The 21,649-nt window shown below is 40.2% G+C and overlaps 1 protein-coding gene across 1 annotated transcript in view; it reads right to left on the reverse strand.

The window, feature by feature from the left end:
* CDK5RAP2 (CDK5 regulatory subunit associated protein 2) overlaps window positions 1-21,398 on the reverse strand; it is an 83,180-nt gene extending 61,782 nt beyond the window's left edge. Inside the window, 13 exon segments of the mRNA XM_075439263.1 lie at window positions 1,326-1,544; window positions 3,244-3,336; window positions 3,951-4,070; window positions 4,497-4,550; window positions 5,975-6,131; window positions 8,173-8,324; window positions 11,433-11,556; window positions 12,893-12,969; window positions 14,386-14,496; window positions 19,067-19,134; window positions 20,859-20,920; window positions 21,092-21,327; window positions 21,330-21,398. Coding sequence (XP_075295378.1) covers window positions 1,326-1,544; window positions 3,244-3,336; window positions 3,951-4,070; window positions 4,497-4,550; window positions 5,975-6,131; window positions 8,173-8,324; window positions 11,433-11,556; window positions 12,893-12,969; window positions 14,386-14,496; window positions 19,067-19,134; window positions 20,859-20,920; window positions 21,092-21,327; window positions 21,330-21,380 — 1,524 coding nt within the window. The 5' untranslated portion in view covers window positions 21,381-21,398.
* Window positions 21,399-21,649: the final 251 nt, after the last annotated feature.

Below are 21,649 nucleotides of genomic sequence, written 5' to 3' on the forward strand. Positions count from 1 at the left end.
TTCTATTTTCTCCTGTCTTTCCTGTACAGAGTTATATTCTAACTCCCCTGAAAGATGAAAAAAGTCCTGAATAGGGAAGACAGTTCAATAAAAAATACTTTAAATCAATAAAATATGTTCTTTGTGGCTGTTTTACTGACAGGAGAGATCTGTTCTTTCTCTCCTTAACCTCAACACCCTGAAGAAATTTCACAACACACCAAAGATAGACTTTGTGACAGCAGCCAAGCCACAGTTGACAATCAACTAAAAAAGCAAGCTAAATTGGGTGCAGGAGACCGGGCAAATTCCTTTGTTTGTAGGTAAAGAGATCCCTCTACTGGTTTTAAGTAATATTGCAGGGACACCAATTTCCACGTGCACCTGCTTTATTAAGGTCCTTATTTAATAATTGAACAAAAACATCCACTGAATAAATACAAGCTCATTTCATCTTTTATGTAATTTAATACAGCAGCAGACTAATCCCCAGCTGAAGAGGACTAGACTTTGCGTGCAGGCAGGACTCTAGTTGAGAAGACTTCAGAAAATTCCAGGCGACAAGGCATACAGATGAGAAGCATGCTTTATACCAAACACTGAGCAGAAAGTGCATCCTTTTTTCAAAGGAAGAAAAGAAGAAACCTGATCATTCACTTTGTCGCATGAGCTATGTGTGATGGGCAGAGAAGTGCTTATCTAAACACCTACAGCAAGGCTAAAAAACCCTAAAAAGAATAGGAAGCAAGCAAAATTAAATAACAGATACAGCATAAAATTTTGTTAAATTGAGATCAACTAATCCTGTACTTTGGGAATTTTGTAAGCAGAAATTATTAAATATACAGCCTTTACAGTGACCCTTCTATGAGAAGAAAAAGCAAGCTGAAGTTTGGCTTAAGGTTGCAACAACTGGCTACTTATTCCTGTTCTGCATTAGAAGTCAGCAGAAAGTTTAACATAAGTAGTGTAATCTCAAATAATCTATAGTCATGTAACACGACAAATACAGCAGAAATAGAAAATGTACATTGTCATGCATGGTCAGATTCTCCCATCAGAAAAACTGAAACCAACAGTAACTATCTACCACTTACAAACGCTAATGATTTTTTCTAGAACCTAATTAAGAAAATTTATTTTAAAACAGTTTTCTGTGCAGACTATGTGCCAGAATTTTCCTCAGTCTTCTTGGCCACATCCTTTTGACCACTGGCTTTAGGCAAATGCATTTACCTTTCCAATAATTATACAAATTAAAAAACTAAATTTGTTAGAAAAGGACATGCTACAAGTGCTAAGCTATTTTTAAACTTTATGAAATAAAGGAAAAAAGTGATAATAACATTAATGGTTTTGTCACTTCTGCTCTTTTGTAGCTGTGCTTCATCCAGCTCCTTCTCCATTTTCTCTCTTTCTAAATTCAAATCATTTAGCTCTTGATCGGTCCTTTTAATCCTCCTTTGTAGTTTACGATTCTCAGCATCCTTTGTAAGGTTTTCTGAACGTAGCTCTGCTAAGAGGGTCTCTTTTTCCATCAGGAGAGCTTGATAATCCTCAGCACCCTGAAACATAAAGCAGCATTCAAGTTCTATAAGGGTTTTTTGTAGATACTGGAAGCCTTTACTCCTATTGAGTCCAAACCCACTCCTCCGCACCTCTTTCCAGTACTTCAAAACTGTGGTGCAATAATACAGTGAAATAACAGTTACTCGCACAACAGGGAAAATGTTACACTGAAAATTTTCTCAACTAATGTAACGCAGCTTTCAGTGACATCCAGCACAGGATAACAAAGCCTTAGATAACTAAGGTTGATCTGCAAAGGAGTCCATAATGCAAACGAGATCATCTCATTGGTTCCCAAAGCTCTTATTCCATAAAGCTTTCTACTTTTGGGTCAGTTTGAATCCAGACTAGGTCAAGTAGTTACCAAGTCATAACTATATTTTTTCCATGAAATAGCAAGTCTGAGTTGTGTTCTCCCCCACCGCATACTGTTACAGCTGGCCTCGGAGTTCACACCACAGGTGACAGGTAGCAGGCTATACAGCATGATCTACTCACAGAGAGCTGCCTTCAACTCAAGTTTGTAGCTCGGTAGCAGAGCAATGAGGAGAAAGGCTTGCTCTGTCACCCACCATGCAATATGGATTCTGTGGACAGGAGGGATAAGTTGCACACTTTTTAAACCTAGAACTTTTCAAAAATAATCAAGCTCTCAAAAATGAAAGGGCTAAAATTAGAGTGATGTTTCAACACTGGACTTCCATGGTATGTAAAAGCAAACATTAGCTACAGATTCACACGCAGGGCAAAACGACTCGAAGAAGAAATAGGACACACTTTTCTCAACAGAGCACACTTAAAATTTGGGCCTAAGTGAAATAAATGGCTTTTGAAGAAATGGAGGTGCTCTGTGAGAACTAAAGATTACTACTCCATTAGATTCTGAAATCAAAAAACAGTACGGACAGTCACAAAAGCTTTAGGTGTGTGTACTTCAGAGGCAAGCGTATCAACCGCTTCCATTCCCGCTGAGCTAAGAGACCAAGTGGACGAACAAACATCCTAACAAAAGGCTCATCACTGCCTCTAATCTACATTAGTTCGTTTTACCAGACTTCGTTTTCGAAGAGTTTGAAAACATTACAAGAGACATTATGTTGTTTATTTTAATATAAAATTCTTACTTGCTCCCATTTTACATTTTAAGACCTTTACAGTGCATAAATTACCATCATAAAGTCCTTTATTCTCCACACACATGAAGGCATTACTAAATTGCATTTTCACAAACTACATTCTACTATTTTATAAACCGTGGTTTCACATTTATTGTATTAATAAATCCAAGTGTCTTGTGCAGTTCAACTCTGCTAACATGAAGAGTGTGCTGTTACCATGCTTTTGAAAGAAAAACCAAAACATTCTTAGGTCAACAAAGAAAGCTTAATAACATCTCAGCTCCACAACTACTTGTGTCTTTTTTTTTAACTCATTTTGCTTTTACACATTTCTTCCTTAATTGTCAGTTGTTACAGACGGAAAAAAAGTCAAGAAACAAGATGAGTAATCTGACATTTTAACGCTCTATCATTTAAATAATTTGATTTGGGAAATATTTTTTCAAAGTAAGAAAAATTTAACATTTTAAACTAATTTCCATTCCTTCTCTCTCAAAGATACAACGCACTACTCGCTATGTGGAATTATGGAGAACAGCAGGGATGAGGGAAGCCACATTAATTGCTTGCTTCTTACCTTGAATTTTTGGATGTGTGCTTTGTGAGTTGCCTCTCTTGCCTTAGCCAGTGAAGCATTTAGATCTTCAATTTCAGAACCAAGCTCCTCATTCTTTAAGTAAAGTAAAATGCATACTATGTAGAAAGAGTTATTTCCAAGGGATGGCGATTCAGTAATAGCTATCCCATCTCATTATCCATTCATCCAACTACACAAAACAAATACTTTAAAGAACAAAAACACCAAATACATCATAATAAATCTTGCATAAAGAAATCCTTGTTCTTATACAACACTCTCTAGTCTGCCTACCACTCAAGTTAAATATTTCCCATTCCTCCACAAAATCAGAATTTCAGATGTTGACCTCTCCTATTTTAGCTGTCTTTGCGACAGCTCCACTTACTCAACAACATAAAACACTTCTCACACCTTTTAAGTGGTGCTCAGAGCTGATCAAAATCAGTGTGTGACCGAAAAAATTTTTCCTCAAAGTTCTTACAGGAGAAAGTATCAGTTAAGTATCTTTTTCCTCTCTCCTCCAGTCCAAGACCCAAAACTCCAGGTAAACAGAACTGCTTACAGATATGACAGCCGTGATTAAGGACCCACCAGAAGCCTCCCAGTGGTTACAGTGAGATCAGTCAACCCCTGCCACATACACAACCCACACATTCCCCTCTCAATGATAGTTCAGCCAACCAGCAAGATCATAATCACCATACCTCTTTTTCCTTTGCTTTTAATGCAACAGTTAGTCCTTGAATGGTTTTATCCCTTTTCAAGCCATTCTTCTTTTCAACAGCAAGCTCATTTTCTCTCTCCTGTAGCTCTTCTTGAAGTGACTAAATTAGATTATGTGAAAGTTGCATTAACTTCCCACTAAGAGATACTGTAACTGCACATTAATAAGTACATTCTCTCTTGAGTTCTTATATCTTATTACTCAGATTACTAACATAAAATATAGTCCCAAAATGCAAGTCATCATCTTAAAGATGTGCCCGGAATATAGCATAAGAAGCATAATCTCATGGGCTGGCCATGAGTATCAGCTTTAATATTTGATGAGCATGCCTATCAGCTTTACTGAAAATTGCTTCAAAACCAAGGCGAGCCTTCCCATCATCTAACATAAAAGATAATTTACCACAGGACTTGCTTTGCATCTTTTCGAGTCAAAACCTCTCTGTATCTATGAATGCATAACAGAAGAGATCCCAGCATGCACTGTAAGTGGTCGAGGAAACAGAAACAAGAGTAGAACTTACCTGAATCATTTTCTCAAAGGAATTTCTCTCATTTTTAAGCTCCATTCTAATAGCCTGTAAGAACCAAACAGTTGTTACATTCAAGTAAATTCTTTCTAAACACAAATGTAACTCATGAAGCATTAAAATGAAGCAAAATGGGCTTAAAAAACAGGGGAGGGGGACAAAAAAACCCCAACACCTTAGTCTACACCTCAAAACTGTACTACATTCAACTTTTTAGCAGGAATATATTGAATCGGTTCCTTCCTGGAAGTCCACAAATCTACCTGGGCGCAGTATGAGCCTGTCCAAATTAAGACAAAAAAACCCAAAACACCCCACACAACATGTTCTTCCATGGTGGGACAACTGTACTTGCCAAGTTAATAAAAATGCATTTTTACGTGACATTTATCTATGTCAGCAAGATACTTTTATCAAGGGAGATTTTAATTAGCACTTTTCCTTGGGAAGGTTAAAGAATATTTTTTTTTAAAAAGCAATCATATATAGAAACAGAGTTGTGCAAAGGTATTCATCAGAATTTTTTCTCCAATACTGCACCCCAAAATGATGATACAGTCTGTTTACTGCCTATGAAATTACTAAAGATGACCCTGTCCCTGTTTTCATCTTGACACACAAATATTCTTGTGAAACCAGGGTAGCTTTCCCTGACACCTTTTGATTTAATTACAAGAAGATCCAGAACTGAAAATTTTTTATTCCACTCAGACCTGTCATAGTAGGTTCTCCTGTCTATTCTTGATATCAACAACAACAAAAAGTGTTTAGGTATTGATCAATACCAAGTTCCAAAACAAAAAGGAAGAAAATTTCTCAGAGGCATGACAGCGTCTATGATTACTTTCTTAATTCTGCCAGTTTTAATTTATTGGTTGAATAATCAAGGGGGGGGAGGGGAAGACAGTAAGCCTTTAGACCTGTTTCTACCTTTCAGCGTTCAGGATATCTGTCTTCCTCTTTTAAGTGAAATAAAAGGCAGACTCTTAGCACATTTTGTCGGCTAAAGGCTAGACTTCCACTTTATTTCATGAGTGTTTTTATGTCTGCCTCCCTTACCACAGCTTTTTCGTAACAGTAGAGATACTTCCCAACAATAACCTCTCAACTCACATTCCTAACTTCTATAGCAGTTAGATCATCTACTGAGAGATCTATTAACATTTAGCATTTTTTACATATATACTTTGGGAAAGCAATTGCACAATATCTATAATAAAAAACAGGCATAAAGTCAGTGGGAAACATGACCTCTCATTGAATGAACGGTAGCATGGACAATAAGGATGAATACTAACCACGAAACCACAATCTAACCAATGAACATTAAGGGAACAGAAAAGGGAATAACTGTGGAGAAGAGCATTTTAAAAAATTGGCTTAAGTCGCTCACATACCGTCATGCACAAAACCTTTAAAACCCTAGACCACATGAGATTTATAACACATAACTGTTCAGTCGTTTTCCTCACCTCTATCTCACTATCTTTTTCATGCCTCAAAGCAATGGTAAGTTCTTTGATATTTTCTGCTGGTAAGTTCCCATCACAAGATCCACTCCGAGACTTTTCAAGGTGTTGAATTATAGCTTCTTTACTTTTCAATGACAGATTCAGTTGCTCTATAAGTCTAAAATTATAAGATTTTTAATATTAATCTTGCATCATCTACCACCAATTCTCCAGTCATTGCAGTAAATCTTGCAGACAGCTTTCCTAGGTAAGGACTCCAGACAATACTTGTAAAACTTAGGGGAGTACTTCACAACCCTTTCTCCCTCCAGAGAAACCAGAAAAGGTGCTGTAACTTAAAAGCAAGCAACAAACAGGGTTGAGCTTTCTGCAAAGCGCTCATTCTTATTTTCCTCCAGTACCATTTCAAATGTCAACACTTAAGCTTCGATATTTTAGCTACCTTGTCCTTTACAGCACACACAAAAAGCTTATCAATCTATTGCACTTCTTAGCACATACAATACCGTATCCTTATGTGCCATCACTAAGTGTCCCTCAAGCACTCAGTTTCATTTATATTTGTACCTAAGCTGGTTCTTGTTTCACATAAGTAAAAAAAATGTTAGGTCAGAGTTACCTTCTCTGGTCAATACACATCTTGACACTTCCAGTATTTCAACTGACAAAAACGACCACGCTTGAGTGTTCTGACAGACGGAAGGGTTACACGTGAAAACTTTCTGGCTTAAGAAGCCAACTGTGATTCTGTTAGTAGTTTACAGTCTAGATGGTGAAAGTGTCTTTTTACAACAATACGAATTTCAGGTGTGCTACTCCCAGACAAGTTTAAACCATTGCACTTTAATATTTGATACACTTCAAGAAGTCAAATATTCTCTTCTTCCATTAGCACTACGTTTTTCTGGTCCTGTGAATGCCTACACTGATCTACCAGCATGTAATTACAGAAGCTCTTGCTAACACTGGATCACAAGAAGGGTGGTAAAAAAAATGCAGAGAGAAAAAAAAGGACATTCTTCATCATACTCCACACAGCCTTCACTTCAATGATGCAATCCTGACAATTTGTTTCCACACTTTAAGCAAGGTTTTCACACCAGTTATAGAGCTGGCAATTGAAGTACCTCTGAAAAGGACTGGTTTTATAACTCCTTTCCAGCTCAAGTCACTCAGGAGAGCAACTGCATTCACACAGATGACTGACAGACATAAAGAGTAAGCCAGGAAATGGAAAGGAGGGAGATAACCCGAGAGCCAGGTTATAATTACTGTGGTGGCACAAGGTGCGTCACCAAAACTTACTAGAACAGTTTCCTAATTTTATGCCACTGTAGACTTCAGACTTGCAGTTCAACCCATATGCTTTCACAACAACAGTATGGAAGACACTGCAAACCCTGCTTCGATCCTATCATAATATAAATCCGACAAAATGAAAGCCTCTGGCCAACATAACTGTCCATTACCAGGGTAGACCAATTATGCAGTTACTCAGACCAGTCACATGCAGGGTTCCGTCACAAATGGACAGGAAAGGATACATCAAAGCATAAGGAATCATAACAATCTTTCGATCTCCACTCTGGGCTCACATCCCTAAACTAACTAAGCTTCATTGGAAGGCCTGCCAGGCATGTATTTTACCCTACTATCGAAAAAAAAAGAAAAAAAAGAATCCTCCAAGTACTGAGATTTGAGTTTATACATTTTTCCACACCTAAAGTTACTGAACAACTCACCTTTCCAACTACCTGTCAAACAAAGCAAAGCCAGTGCTTTGCAAAGCACAATCAAAGCCATGAAGCTCAAACACATTACATTTCTTTTCCCATTAGATTTACCAACCTCAACAGATACATCACTGGGACTGAAGAGGACATAAACATCAAGAAAGCAGTAAGTGAACACAAATGGTAGAGTCAAGTTCTATTCAGCAATGCTTTTAAGAAAGCAGCAAGCAGAAGGCAAGTCAGCAAAGTTACAAAGATGCTTTAAAGCCGGACATGCTCATGTCACATGCATACTGATTCTCTGCTGCGTGCATTTAATGGCTGGATGGGAAAGATGGTCAGCAACACTCACTCATGTATCTGAGGGTAAGATCAAACTATTAAAACCTATATCCACGTTGACTCTTCAGACTTTAACCGTAAAGAATTCCTGTGGTTCGATACATCACCGGCAAGATTTCTGACCTGTCTTTCTCAGCTCCTGTAATCACACCCAGATCCTTTGCAGGGGCACTCGTAACTGAAGAAAGTTTCTGCTCAGCAGCTATTCTCAGAGCTTTCTCCTCCTCTGTCATCGCAATGGCTTTTTCCACATCTTCTTGGGCAGCTTTAAGATTCTGTAATTAAAAACACACAATCCTGACGCACTGAAGAACAAAATGCTCACAAAATTTTTCACATACTGGTTTCTTCTACCAAACATATGTTAGTATGTTTAATCTGGCAACTTTTACCAGTATTTTAAGTGCTTTGCAAATGCTTCTGAACTCTTGTGTCTGCATTTTCAAGATTAATCCGCTTTCTGTAGTACATAAAGAAGGGAAGTTAGTTTCAAAGAAACAAATACCCTAAATGATAGCAGAACTTGAAACAAAAGTGCCCCTATGCTATGGCTTTAGATTTAGCTATTATAATTTGGCTTTGTCCCACTGTCCTCCCACTATCATAATAAATAGCTACACTTAAAGAGGTTAAAGAAGCGCTTTTTTATTCAATCAGAGATGAAATTAACCTTCACGGGCTCGCTGTAGCTAATTGGAACTCTTCCCCATGTCATTTGTAATACTTTGCAAGAACAGATAAAGTATGAACCAGACATTTTTCTCTTGAACAGCAATGGAAACTGAGATAACACCCAGATATTCCAGTCAACTTTCTCTAGTGACCCCACTCACTGAGACAGGGAACACCAGAAAAACAACACTTGTCATACACTACATAAAATTTGTTTCAGATCTTCATTTTTCTATTGTAAGCTTCCCTGCTGTGCTCACTGAATTTTGCTTTCTATGAAATAAACGCCTTCTTGTAGCTAAAAAGTAATTTCCCCTCTCTCCTTCAACTCTATACTAAAAAGCACTACTTTGAGGGAGGGTGAAGAAAAAGTCCTTCACCACCAGACCTCCCCACTCACCCCCTTCTCCTGAAAAGCTGTTCTACCAGCGTTCACCTTCCAGTCAAAAACACTGAAGGAAATTAATCTTTGTTAGCGTTACCTGGATCTGTATAATTATATGGTGCTACGTAAGCAAGTGACTAATAGTACTCTGCAGTGTTTACATTCATAATCATAATAAAATTAATGTCAGAGGCCAACATTACCTGCAGGCTACAGAAAAACCTGTATCATCATGAGATTAGAATATTCACTCTTCTGCCTGACAGATCGCGGAAACACCAGCCTGACTGGCTGTTTTGGTACAGACTAAGTAATTTAGGAACTTCTCTACCTACCCAATAGCACGAAGAATGCTTTGAGAAATCCCAGTTCCGCTGAACTGAAAAAAGGTCATGGAGTTTCCCACCTCCTCCTCCCTGACGGAGCTTACTGCTTTATGAGCACTGCTAAATCACACTACTAGAAAATAACATCAGGAGACTGCTACCAATATCTTCCATGACCAATTCATTCTTTAGGGATAGGAAAGCAAATATTGAAATATACCTACTTGTGGTATTTCTGTTTACTTACAGAAGGAGCACCAGACACCTATCCCCCTCACAAACACAACTACAAAATCCCATACCTACAGATAAGTGTATGCAGTCAATGATACAAAACAATCATAAGTTTATGTATTTCTAGAACTCGACAGAAACACTTCCAGCACAGACCATTCAATATCACATTTGCTCTTTACAAGAAACTGAACTTCTCCTTGCTTCTGAGGAGGTGCGTTATTCATACAGAGAGTTGTGGTTTTTTTGCCTTTACACTATAAAATAGGAAGAATGTGAAGCAATTCCCCCGTAAAGATATCAGCAATGGCTCAGCAATAAATACAGGAATAAACTGTCTCAACCACAGACAGCAAGGAATAAAAAAAGACATTGTTAAGAATAATCCTGTGGAACAGAGGAATGTTATGCAAAAAGGTGTTATAGTAACAGCAGAAGCCAATCGCATTTGGCAGCGAAAGGTGAATCTAACAACAGAGTGCAAGGCATGCAGGCACTACACAGGGAAGCGCCCACTGGTTCACCCGCCCAGAAACTGCCATCAGTAGGTGGCCCCTCTCAGCCTACACCACACACAAGAGCAGAGATAGGAATCTCGGATTCTGTGGTTTTCTATACTGCAATACTGAGGACTCCTATAAGGATGAGAAATGACAGGAGTGCTTACACAGTGGTTTCAGCTATTTATGAAGCTGAGACCTTATCAGTAGAAGTGTTCAAAATCCAGTCCCTCTTCATAGGATGGTTTGGGTTGGAAGGGACCATATAGATCATGATACCCTCCACTAGAGCAGGTTACTCAAAGCCCCATCCAACCAGGCCCTGAACACTTCCCGAGAGGGGGCAGCCACAGCTTCTCTGGGCAACCCGTGCCAGTGCCTCACCACCCTCACAGCACCCTCATAGTATCTCTTACATACTTCTCCTTATAGCTAATCCAAATCCACCCTCTTTCAGTTTAAAGCCATTACCCCTTGTCCTATCACCACATGCCCTTGTAAAAGTCCCTCTCCAGCTTTCTTGCAGGCGCCTTCAGGTACTGGAAGGACATACTAAGGTCTCTCCAGGGCCTTCTCTTCTCCAGGCTGAACAGCCCCAACTCTCTCAGCCTTTCCTCAGAGCAGAGGGGTTTCAGCCCTTGGATCATTGCTGTGGCCTCCTCTGGAGCCCTCAGCACAGGACAGACATGGACCTGTTGGAGCAGGGCTAGAGCTGGACACAGGACTCCCAGGGGAGTCTCACCAGAGCAGAGGGGCAGAATCCCCTCCCTCGCTCTGTGCCCACACTGCTGGGGATACAGCCCAGGATACAGTTGGCCTTCTTGGTTGCGAGCACACATTGCCAGGTCACGTTGAGCTTCTCATCAACCAGCACCTCCAAGTCCTTGTTGCTCAGGGCTGCTCTCAATCCATTCTCCACCCAGCCTGTATTTGTGCTTGGGATTGGGATCTTCCTCTAAATAGAGACTGCAGTTCTGAAAACGTAGCCCCCTCACACTGGAATTCAGGAATCAAAGGTTTGTGCTGAATGAACCTAAAAGTACAAATTTCCAGAAGAACTGCTATCCTCATATTTGACACATCAAGAGCTGCTAAAAACACCTCCCCTTTCATTGTTTTTTTTCTTTGCTTTTTTTATTTTTGTCTGGTTTTGCACTGGCTGTTTTTCCAGGAAAGCTGAAACAATTTTGAAAATACAGAGAGATCACAGTATCAAATCTCAGACGGTACCGATTTCTAACTATTACTTCAGTTTCAGCCACTCACCTCTTCCAGAAAGTTTATTCTGCTAGTGAGTATTTCTTCCATTTCTTGCATCTTCTTTTGTGCCTCTTCTTTCACGCGCTGTATTTCGGCGTCACCACCCTGGGCCAAGCTTTCAACCGCCTTACTGAAAGACCATAATATAGACAGAAATCCCATTGCATATCAAAGTGGAGAACATTTAAAGAGCAAGTGGCTGACAGATTACGTACAAGCAAGTGTCTTCCACTTTGTCTGTACCTGCTTGTCACTTTAAGGCTAAATACAAACATCTACACACTATAGAGCAATTTTGGTGGTACAGTCTGAGAGTTGGCACAGGGGATAAGCAAGAACTTTGTATGTATGACGAAAAGTGTAATATTTCCTTCCTATTTTTAAAGCTTCCAAATACAACATCGATCCTTTGGTAGGGATGTATTTTCTACAGAAAGCAGCACTGGAATAAACTGAAGATACACAGCTGCTGAGACTTCTCCAATTGCTTTTTCAGTAATTGATAATACCTTGTAAGAAAAGAACAGCTATCATTTCCTTACCGAACTAAGGGTGACCCCTTGTTTATTATTTCCCCTAACCTTTGCCTCCTATTATGAACTCATGCAAGGTTCCACTCAAAGCCCAGCAATACCTTTTGACAGCTACCTGGAGAGACCAAGCAAACATTAATCCAGTCCTCAGGATCTACTTGAAACCAGGCCTCTCTGAGCTACTGAACAAGGGCTAACTGGTAACAATTCAATGCCATGTGAGGTAGGCCGCACAGAGAAAATTCCATTGCAACTGAGGCCCATGTAGCAGTCAGTAGCTGTCAGTCATTACCAGCCTGGATTATTTTTGAACCAGACATCTAGCAGGAAGCAATTTATCAGGCTATTGTCAGCCCTACAGTCATCCATTCCCTCCCCAGAGCATATTCCACCTTGCCTATACTATAAGACAATGTAGCACTATGTAATTTTTAAATAATATTTATTTAGAAAAGAGGTTTTAACAGAAAAGCAGGAATTTAAAGGGCATTCACTTTTATAACATTAAAAACCAGAAGACTCATTCTAGATTAGTTCTGAACTGCTCTCAGCCTTACTGAAAAGTGTTTTGTGTACTGTCTTCCCAATCCAGCACTGTAAAAAAGAAATTTCACCTGTTTTGATAATTAAGCCCTTAGCTGAACTTCTGCAACAGGAATGCTAAGCCATTCCCAACTAGGGGGTCATTTATTTACCTGAAAAACACAGTAGAATGAAGGATAATACCAAAGCCACACCATCCAGTATAATTACATTAACATTATTCTGCATTTAATACACATAATTTCTGTAAGGAATGAAGAAATTTCTAGATAAGTGCCCTTAAAATACTACATTGGGATCCTCATATTCCTAACACCTCAGGAAAAACAAACAGAAGCAAGTTTTTGAAAATCTTAAGTAAGAAACATCAAGAAATATATTGGTACTTACGAGGCTTTGATGAGTAGTTTCTCTCTCTCCTGCAGATCACGCTTCAGACTTTCTATCTCAACTTTCAGCTCAATGTTCTAGGACAAAAGAATTAAAGTGCATAGAGAGAATTCAGAGGTCACCCTACCCAAAGGTTATTAGCAATTTGTAGACTACTTTTTGCTTGGACCAGCAAGTATAAAGTATCACTGGGATGAGAACAGAGGCATTTTAGCTTCTACAGGACATGTTTCACAAGGTTCAAGACTTTCAGAAATCTCAAAAAGCATTTAGGGCCATTGTATTCAAGCAAGACAAATCCCCTACAGACAGGCACACAAAACTATTATAATGGGGAGTCAATACAGATAAGCTTGGGAGTTCCTAGGGCTTTCATGCATGTTTTTAATTTGAGCTACGAGACCTTTTCTTTTAAAAACCCAATTGTATCAACTATTAAGGTTTTTAATAATCTTAAAATTATTTTGTTATAGTCTGAGAAAACTACTCATGACATAAGCACACATTGTACAAAAAACTACTTGGCCTGCAAGTTGGCAGGTACCATTTCAATACAGGAGCAGTTACAAGAAAGACACCAGTGTAGAACACCAGGACAGAAGACCAATCAGCAATATTGAGCTGAAACCATGACCCAGCTAAACATCAACGTACTTTACTGCAACAAGCATCAAGAGAGACCTAAGTTTCCATCCTATTACAGAAGAGAGACCTGATGCAAGCACCTGTTATAAATAACGTGTTACTTCATTACCAAAATTACTTCCTTTCCCTTCTAGAATGCAGGCACCACCAAAGGGCATAAGAAATGCCTTCTATCATCTATAAACCTGAAATAATAAGGATGCAAGACATACTGCTCAACTCAAATCCTTTTTCCAACTTAGAAGGATACCATTTTTTTTTCTACAAACTGACACAGGAATCCAATAGATTTCCTGAATCCTGTACTAACACACATTCTTTCAATCTAGCGCAATAAAACTAGAAGCTATACCCACCCCTCATACAACTTTACATGCTTCAAAGGAAGCTACTTTGAGCTGGAGCACCCAAGCTACCTCCAAGTAACCACACTGATGGCTGATAAACTGAGGAAAGAATAAAGCAGTGAACTGAACTGCCTGATAGCAGAAAGCAGAATAATTACATACCAAATTCAGGAGAAGCGCGCTGCTGCTTCTATTCACCATTCAGTATATAATTTCAGTAGCACAGCTACCAAAGATTTATAACCACTTACTGGAAACATAACATCTCTTAGTCAGTCCCATAACTACAAACGCTCATACATTTGAAACTAATTTTTCCACACCTTAAAGGTGATTTTAATTTAGTTATTGCTGAAAAGGATTAGGGCAGCGTAAAAGAAAGTTATCATATCAAAACTTTCAATAATAAACACTCAAAAGTTGAGTAAAACAAGCAACCTCTCCACAAAAAAAATTCTTCAAAAAGATACATAATTCTATTAAATTATTCTAAATGCATACGATTTTGTATATTTCTTCAGTGGGACCATCAAACTTCTGCTGCATTCGTTCCTCCAGAAAGTATATACGAAGCTTCAGGTTGAAGTTCTCTTTTTTCAGATCAGTGATTTGCTGTGAAATAAGAAGGAAAAATCAGCAAATTATGTCATGTGTTTCAAACCAAGCAAAATAAAGAGTGAAAACGACTATCATTTGGTTTTGCTCTCCACAGTGCAAGATTAGAATTCAACCCACCGGACATGTTAAACCTGTACACATGTGTGGGTGATGTACACACATACACATTCAAATCATGAAGATGTTAATAACAGCAGATGATACCCACGTCAAAATGAAGCATCTGTCCCTCTATGACAGCATCACCCAGGGAGCTGCAAATACTCCAAGCCCTTCAACAGGTTTCTATCCAGCTTCAGCACATATCACAAAACATACTTCTCTCCCATCATCCCCTCACAGCCATAAGATCTCTCTCCCCCCTATCTCCATTCCTTACCCGAATAAGAAGCAATCCCGCTCCAGCCTACCCTTTCTGAATGTTTTGGAGTTTGTTTTTTCAGTTTTGTTTTGAGATATGTAGACACACTGGCACATGCATAAACTTTGTGTGTTTGTGTAAGATGTTATCATTTAGCTTGTGTTTATTTTTAGCCCTGCAAAACTCTTGAGACACTAGCACTTAAACAAGTAACAATTACAAAAATACATTGTTTAAAAATTTATAATACATGCCGTTACGTACAGTGCTCTTTAGAATATTCCTTCTTTAAGTACTAAAACATTGTCTGACTTCACACAAAAAGAATCCAACAGAGTTTTTTTTAAATCCAAAAACATTAAGTAGTTAATTCATCTACAAAACTGAACTTGAACAAAATACAAGACGTCATGTTGAAACCACAGTATTTTCTTGGCAAAAGCTTGGAATTGTAGCCTTATCCACAGGAAGAAAAGCCACAAGCACACAAGACACGTGAGCCCAATCAAACACCAATAAAACCTTTATCCCATCCCATATTTCACAGTGCAATTCTTTGTGAAAAAATTGCTTATGAATTTTAGCCTTCCTACTAGAAGCAGTAACATAGTTGATGGTTTCATTAAGGAAAGGAGTTTCCCCCTAAATTTTTTTTAAGAGACTAAGCATAAAATGTTCATTCAAATGAGACTTGTGTCCCCTGCCAGATGCTTTCAGCAAAAGGAAATCTAATATGTTACAGAGCTACTAATAAAATATTTATGTAGGCTTTTCCAGAATCGTATAGTACCACTTGTAAAAATTATTAGCAATACAGTTCTTAAAATATTCGACTCGTGAAACCCAAGATTATTTTCTATAACTGCACTCAGAACCTGCATCTGCAAACAATTCTTCAGTTTAATAATCTTTGCCCAGCAAGATGCCTCGTCATTATTCACACAAGTAAGTATCATCCAAGCAACTGAACATACGCTTGACTACACAAACTTTGTGGTCCATTCACACATCCTGAAGAAGCCTGTCTTTAGAAGGAGTACCAATACATACATTCAACTTTATCTTTGGTTCCCTACAATTCCAATTGGTTGGCCACAAACAGTACTGGATATAAATTTGAACTACACAAGTTGTAACTGTTTCAAGTGTGATAACTCATGAGTATCATGGAGTCTCTTGAGTAACTGGAATGACTAGTTTGGAACATTCAGACGGATGTAAGCACGAAAACAATGCGACTGTACATCAAGTCACAGAGCCCAATGTAGAATACTGTTCAAAACTGAAATCTTTATTCAGAGTAAGCAAAGAAATTACCAATTTCTTGAAGCAAGGCTGCAGAACTGGGCTAGATCCTGCATGTCTTGCTGTCAAGTTCAGCACTATGGTCAACTGGAGAATGCAGACCTTACAGCGTTTGGTTTGGTTTGTGGGGGTTTTTTAAGCTGTCAGTAGATCATTCCTAAATTAGTCTCTGTTTATTCATTCCAAAAAAGTCCAAGCGCCAAAGACATTATGAAACTGTATCAGCTGAACCTCTAGTTAGTCTTCACACATTCAATACATTTCTGAGTCAAAAGGAAAAAAACAATTGCAAAAGAACTCGGAATTCCTTAATTCTACTCACGTGTATTTCAGTGGCAATAGAATTAACCAGAGAGCTTAAGGGTACTATTTTCAAAAGGCAAACAAAACAGACTAATGCAATCATAAACCAAGAAGTGAAACAAATGTTGTCTCTGACATGTAGTTTCTCAAAGGAAAGTTAATTCAGGCAGACTACAACTAAAAAGTTATAGCTTAATAAAAGACAACTTGTAAACTGTGAATAAGTTCATATTACAAAGGGATTTTAATGGCAATCCTCTCAATTTATGCATTTAAAGACTTGGTCTTTATTCATTTATGCATTTTGATTTCTGTATTTAAAAAAGGAATAAGAGAAGATAAATAGAAGACATTTCTTGAAAAACCAGGATAATGCAATACACTGTGCACAGAATATTCCACACCACAGACAGCACAGTAGCAAATAACACTTGCCTAGCTCGGTTTAGCTCCTTTCCAAGTCTTCACAGAGCCATTTTTATGCAAAATGGCATCTGTCAGCAGAGCCTGTGGTTTCACAGCACAGCACAGTTTTTGCCAGCAGAGGCCATTTTACAAGACAACAAAACTCGAACTAAGTGGGCTTGGGGAGACAAGAAAAAAAACAACAAATATTACTAGCTCCCCATCTTGGTATCAATCATCCTTTCTATTCATGGGCATCTAATAAACCATAACAAGGTCCTCACTTCAAGATGCCTTTCATTTTGCCCACGTAATCATATATTCTATCACAAGGTGATTCCCCCCCATATTGCCAGAAAGTGGAACACACCACAAATACTAAAAAAAAACCCAAAAACTACATCTCTAATATTGTCTAGCTCAGAATCTTCTCCAGGCATAAAAATAAAAAGACCTTATCTACATGGATCTACTCTTTAGTCCCTTCAAGGGTGGTTATACCCATCCTACTCTCTCTGAGCTGCAAGGCTCTTTTCATTACCTCCATCTCATATCCTGTATAAATAACATAGCCCCAAAAATCAGCAAATTCATTAACATACATATACACACAAACCATCTCCAAGCAGTAGATATCAGGAACTTCACCCACTAATTCAGGTTTGTTTTAAAGTGGGATAAGAATAGCCCTCTGTTGTCAGTCCAAAAGCGCATCTAAACAGAGCTACAACTGGATGCTCGGTAAATAGTAAAAGGAGGAAGAAAGTAAATGTTCCCTTTCTCAAGTTTAGCCTTCCAGCTACCAGTAAGACTCAAAAACAGAAGTTACAGAAATATCTGTGTTTAGTTGTGTTTAATGGATTTTTCCTCCTTTGCTTGAACAGATTTTTGAGCTTCACTATACTGTTGGCATCCATAAAAGCCTACGAGAAGTTTTACAGCTCAGTTTAATGTCAGGCCTCTGTATACACCAGGAAGCCAGAGATCTGTGGGGAGACCTTTTCTCCTCTACATCACACAGAACAAACAACAACAGATTTTTGCTCCGTTCTAAAACTTTTTCCCCTGTGCAAAGGAACACTGCAGATAATAAACCACTTGCAGAATGTATATTCTAGACTGAGGTCTGTGGCACATATGACAGTTAAAGATTTTACGCACATACAGACACCAAGGCTGTGTCATTCTGCTCCAGTCAATACACAAAAACAAAAGAGAAAGTGAAATAGATACAGACTGTAAAAGACATCTTTCACGAAGGCTTTCCAAAACAAGCTTTAAATTCGGAACAAAGAGCATAGCTTTCTCCTCAGAAGGATATAAGGCCACAAGAAACTGAAAGAGTTTAGAAGAAACACTGACTTCAGACATAACAACACTACAAAAGGTAACAGCAGTTACAGAAGCACACTAAAAACTGCAGACACTTCAATACATCCTGAAGATAGCGAGCCACAGCCTTTATCTGTAGCAGTCATCTCAGATTTTCGATTGCTTTCCCCACTAGAGTCTCTTCACACAATCATAAGAACTTTAGTTAAATAATTTAAAACTTTTTATGGAGAGTGTCCTGCAACACAGCTATACCCCAACCAAATCATCATTCAGCAGTCATAAACAATTGGCTTCTTCAATTTAAATAACCAATACCATTAATATATTAAAAAAAAAATCTAATGTTTTCCTTTATATTCTAGTAAGTGCTAAAAACGGTTTTATCTAGAGAACTGTCACAACGATACTAGACCTTTACAACAAAAGTATTCCAAACAGACTCATACATAATTATAAAGGTAAAAGGTCACAGCAGTCAATGAATTAAAGCTAAATCCTGTATTAGTTTAAATGAAAATAAACTTGATGCTTCCCTGAAATAAATCAAATGCAGACTTGCAAACCAAGTTCTTCTGTTTCTGATGACTGCATGAACTTTAGAGCAGAGAGTGCCAATTTTTGTTTCACAAGTTAAAAGCAGCACTTGGCCAGTCTCAACAACAAATTCTTGCCTCTAAAACAATACTGAATAAAGGGAGATTGAAAGCACACATAGCCAGCTGGCCCACACCTCAATAGATCTGCATTGACCGACACAAACTAAGAACCTGACCCAGAAAGTCTACACTTTAACCAACGTTAGAAATGTTTTAGCCATAAATCTGTCACCAAGTCTTATATTAAAATTCTGCTTACATTTTCATAGTCCTTCATGGTCCGAGCTCTAGTTGGTGAGACTTTATCTTCTGCCACATCTGGTAACGCTAGACATTTAAGAAGACAGAACAAGTTCAGACAGAGGAATCTCTAAACTAGGCTTCAATTTAGAAACAGCAAAGGCCTACGTTAATCTACACATAATAAAAGTACAACTTCTTTTGGAAAGCAATGGAAGCATATATTTGCCCCTCGTTTACATCACGTTAGTGCTACTAAGTAGTTAGTATATAGGTTTCTTCTGATCGCAATAAGTTGTCTATGACTTAAGCTCCCAAGTTCCACCATCACCCTTTTAAACCAAGGTGTACACTGAAAATAAGCTATGCGAGGTGCACTTTCAAGAGCAAGTCCTCAGAACAACTACAAAGGACTCCCATATTAGAATTAAGTCCTATTAAGCTATTAGCAAGCAGTTCAAATCCTTCAGTGTCTTACTGGTTAGAGGACAGACCTCCACCTTAGATTCAGGGAAACCATGGACAGAGGAAACGGCCAGTGTGTATGTTCCTAAAATGTAATCCCTCCTGAATGTACACGTACTTGAACTTCTGTTTGCACACGCATTCTATAACAGCCACATTTAACAGGGCTGCACAATTTATTTAGTCTCAAATCTGTGACAGTAAACTTTTAATCAGGACAATGAGATTGTATAAGAGATAGAGCATTTGCATCATCTTAAGTATAAAGACGAGGTAAATGAGGACTCAGACTGACTCTCACACTAACTAAAAGAAAGTATTTCATTTAAAGCACTTCCAAATTTGTTATGCAACTACGCAGAGGAATCTTGGAAACAACCCAAAGAATACCAGCCAGTGGTTTTCATATCTTGACATTCTAATTCGTTTCACAAGACAGCTTTCCTAGAGCACATGCAGAATGCAGTAACATTGTTTTGCAGCATTGGTATGTTTCTTATATTTCCTTCCTTTTGAGAGCAAAGAGATCTTCCTGGCAAACCATCTAACTAGTCTCAGTTACCTACTTCATCTATGCAACGGAGTCAGCCAAGTTATGTTGCTGGATACATGAATGCATGAAGAGAAATCTGAAACATACACCTCAAATTTACATAAGAGAACAAGGAACAGTTAACAACACAGAGAGAACGTTTCAAAATAACACTATTCAGCCGTTTTGCTTTGAAACAAGCATTTCAAGCCAGCCTTCCACAGCTGAAGCCAGTCTCCCACACGTGAAGATGAACACGGCTACGTGGTCATCATACCAAAAAAGGTATTGAATTACAGCTTCTCTTCTACAGGACCTAGACAGGCGCCTTCTCCACGCGTGACTAGACAAACGCCAAGGCCAGCAGCCGAGCGCAGGCCTCCAGGCGGGCGGCACCCCAGAACAGCTGAAGTGGAAAACCCAAGGACCCGCAGCACGCGGCCTCCCCGCAGCCAAGCACCGCACGCAGCACCGGGACCGCCGTGCCAGACGCTCCGGCTGCTTCAAGCACACGCTCCACAGAACCGCTGACCGCCCTGGGCAGGACCCGGAGCCACACGACCACAGGCACCGCAGCAGCAGCCGCTGGAGTTCCGTAGCCTTAAAAAGACCCAACTTACAAAAAGCTGCACCCCTTCGGAACACCTTCCGCCTTTTCATTACCTCAGGCACGGCGGGTTTTCCCTCAGGTTTCGAGACCCGCAGCAGCACCGAGCCCCCCCCCCAACTCCAAGCCGGGCTGCCGGGGCCGCGGGGCCCTGACCGCCGCCTCCCGGCCCCGCACCGGGGGCTCCCGCTCGCCATCGCGCCTCACCTTGGCCGCCGGCCGGGCCGGGCTGGGTGTCCCCGCGGGAGACGTCTGGCAGCTGGGAGACGCTGAGGAAGGAGGAGGACACGGCTGAGGAGCCGAAAGCCCGGGGTGTCGTCACCCCGCCGCCCGCTCGGGGCCAGCAGGCCCACTCCCGCCACGCGCACCGGCGGAGAGCGGGGCGGCGGGCCCGGCGCCCGCGGCGGGGACAGCCCCCCCCAACGGCCCCGCCGGCCTACCTGCCCTCAAAGGCCACCGGCAGAGTCGGGTCTTCTCCCGGCAGCGAGTCCATGGCGGCGCCGGCCCGCGGGTCCCGCCAGCGGCCAAAGCTCCGGCTCCTTTGTGCGCGGCTTTGGCGGCTTCGCTGGAATTCAAACGGCCGCAACCGCTTCCGCCATCTTTGCGTCGACGGAGGTGAAGGGTCTGAAGCCACCGCGGAGGAGCGTAAAAGGCGGGCACAATTGAAACTAAAGGGGAGCCGCCATGTTTGCTGCGGGCGGCGGCTGAAGTTGGGCGGGAAGGCGCCATCTTGGCTGAGGGCAGAGTGGGGCGGGGGGTGCTGGCGACTGCCAGCTGGGCAAAGGGAGAGAATGCCGTCGGGCGCCATCTTGAATGAGGGAAGCAACAGAGACGTCCGCCGGCTGCCATTTTTAGCAAAGCGGGAGAGGCGAAGACGCTGGGCTGTCATCTTTACTGAGGGCACAATGCAGCGTTCCCGGGCACAGCCGCCATCTTTGCTGAGGGAGCGTCTGTCGGGCCGGTGGCGAGGCCCCTGCAGGGCCAGGCCGAGGCCGGAG

This window comes from Opisthocomus hoazin, chromosome 19, assembly GCF_030867145.1.
Source record: "Opisthocomus hoazin isolate bOpiHoa1 chromosome 19, bOpiHoa1.hap1, whole genome shotgun sequence".
Classification (NCBI taxonomy): Eukaryota; Metazoa; Chordata; class Aves; order Opisthocomiformes; family Opisthocomidae; genus Opisthocomus; species Opisthocomus hoazin.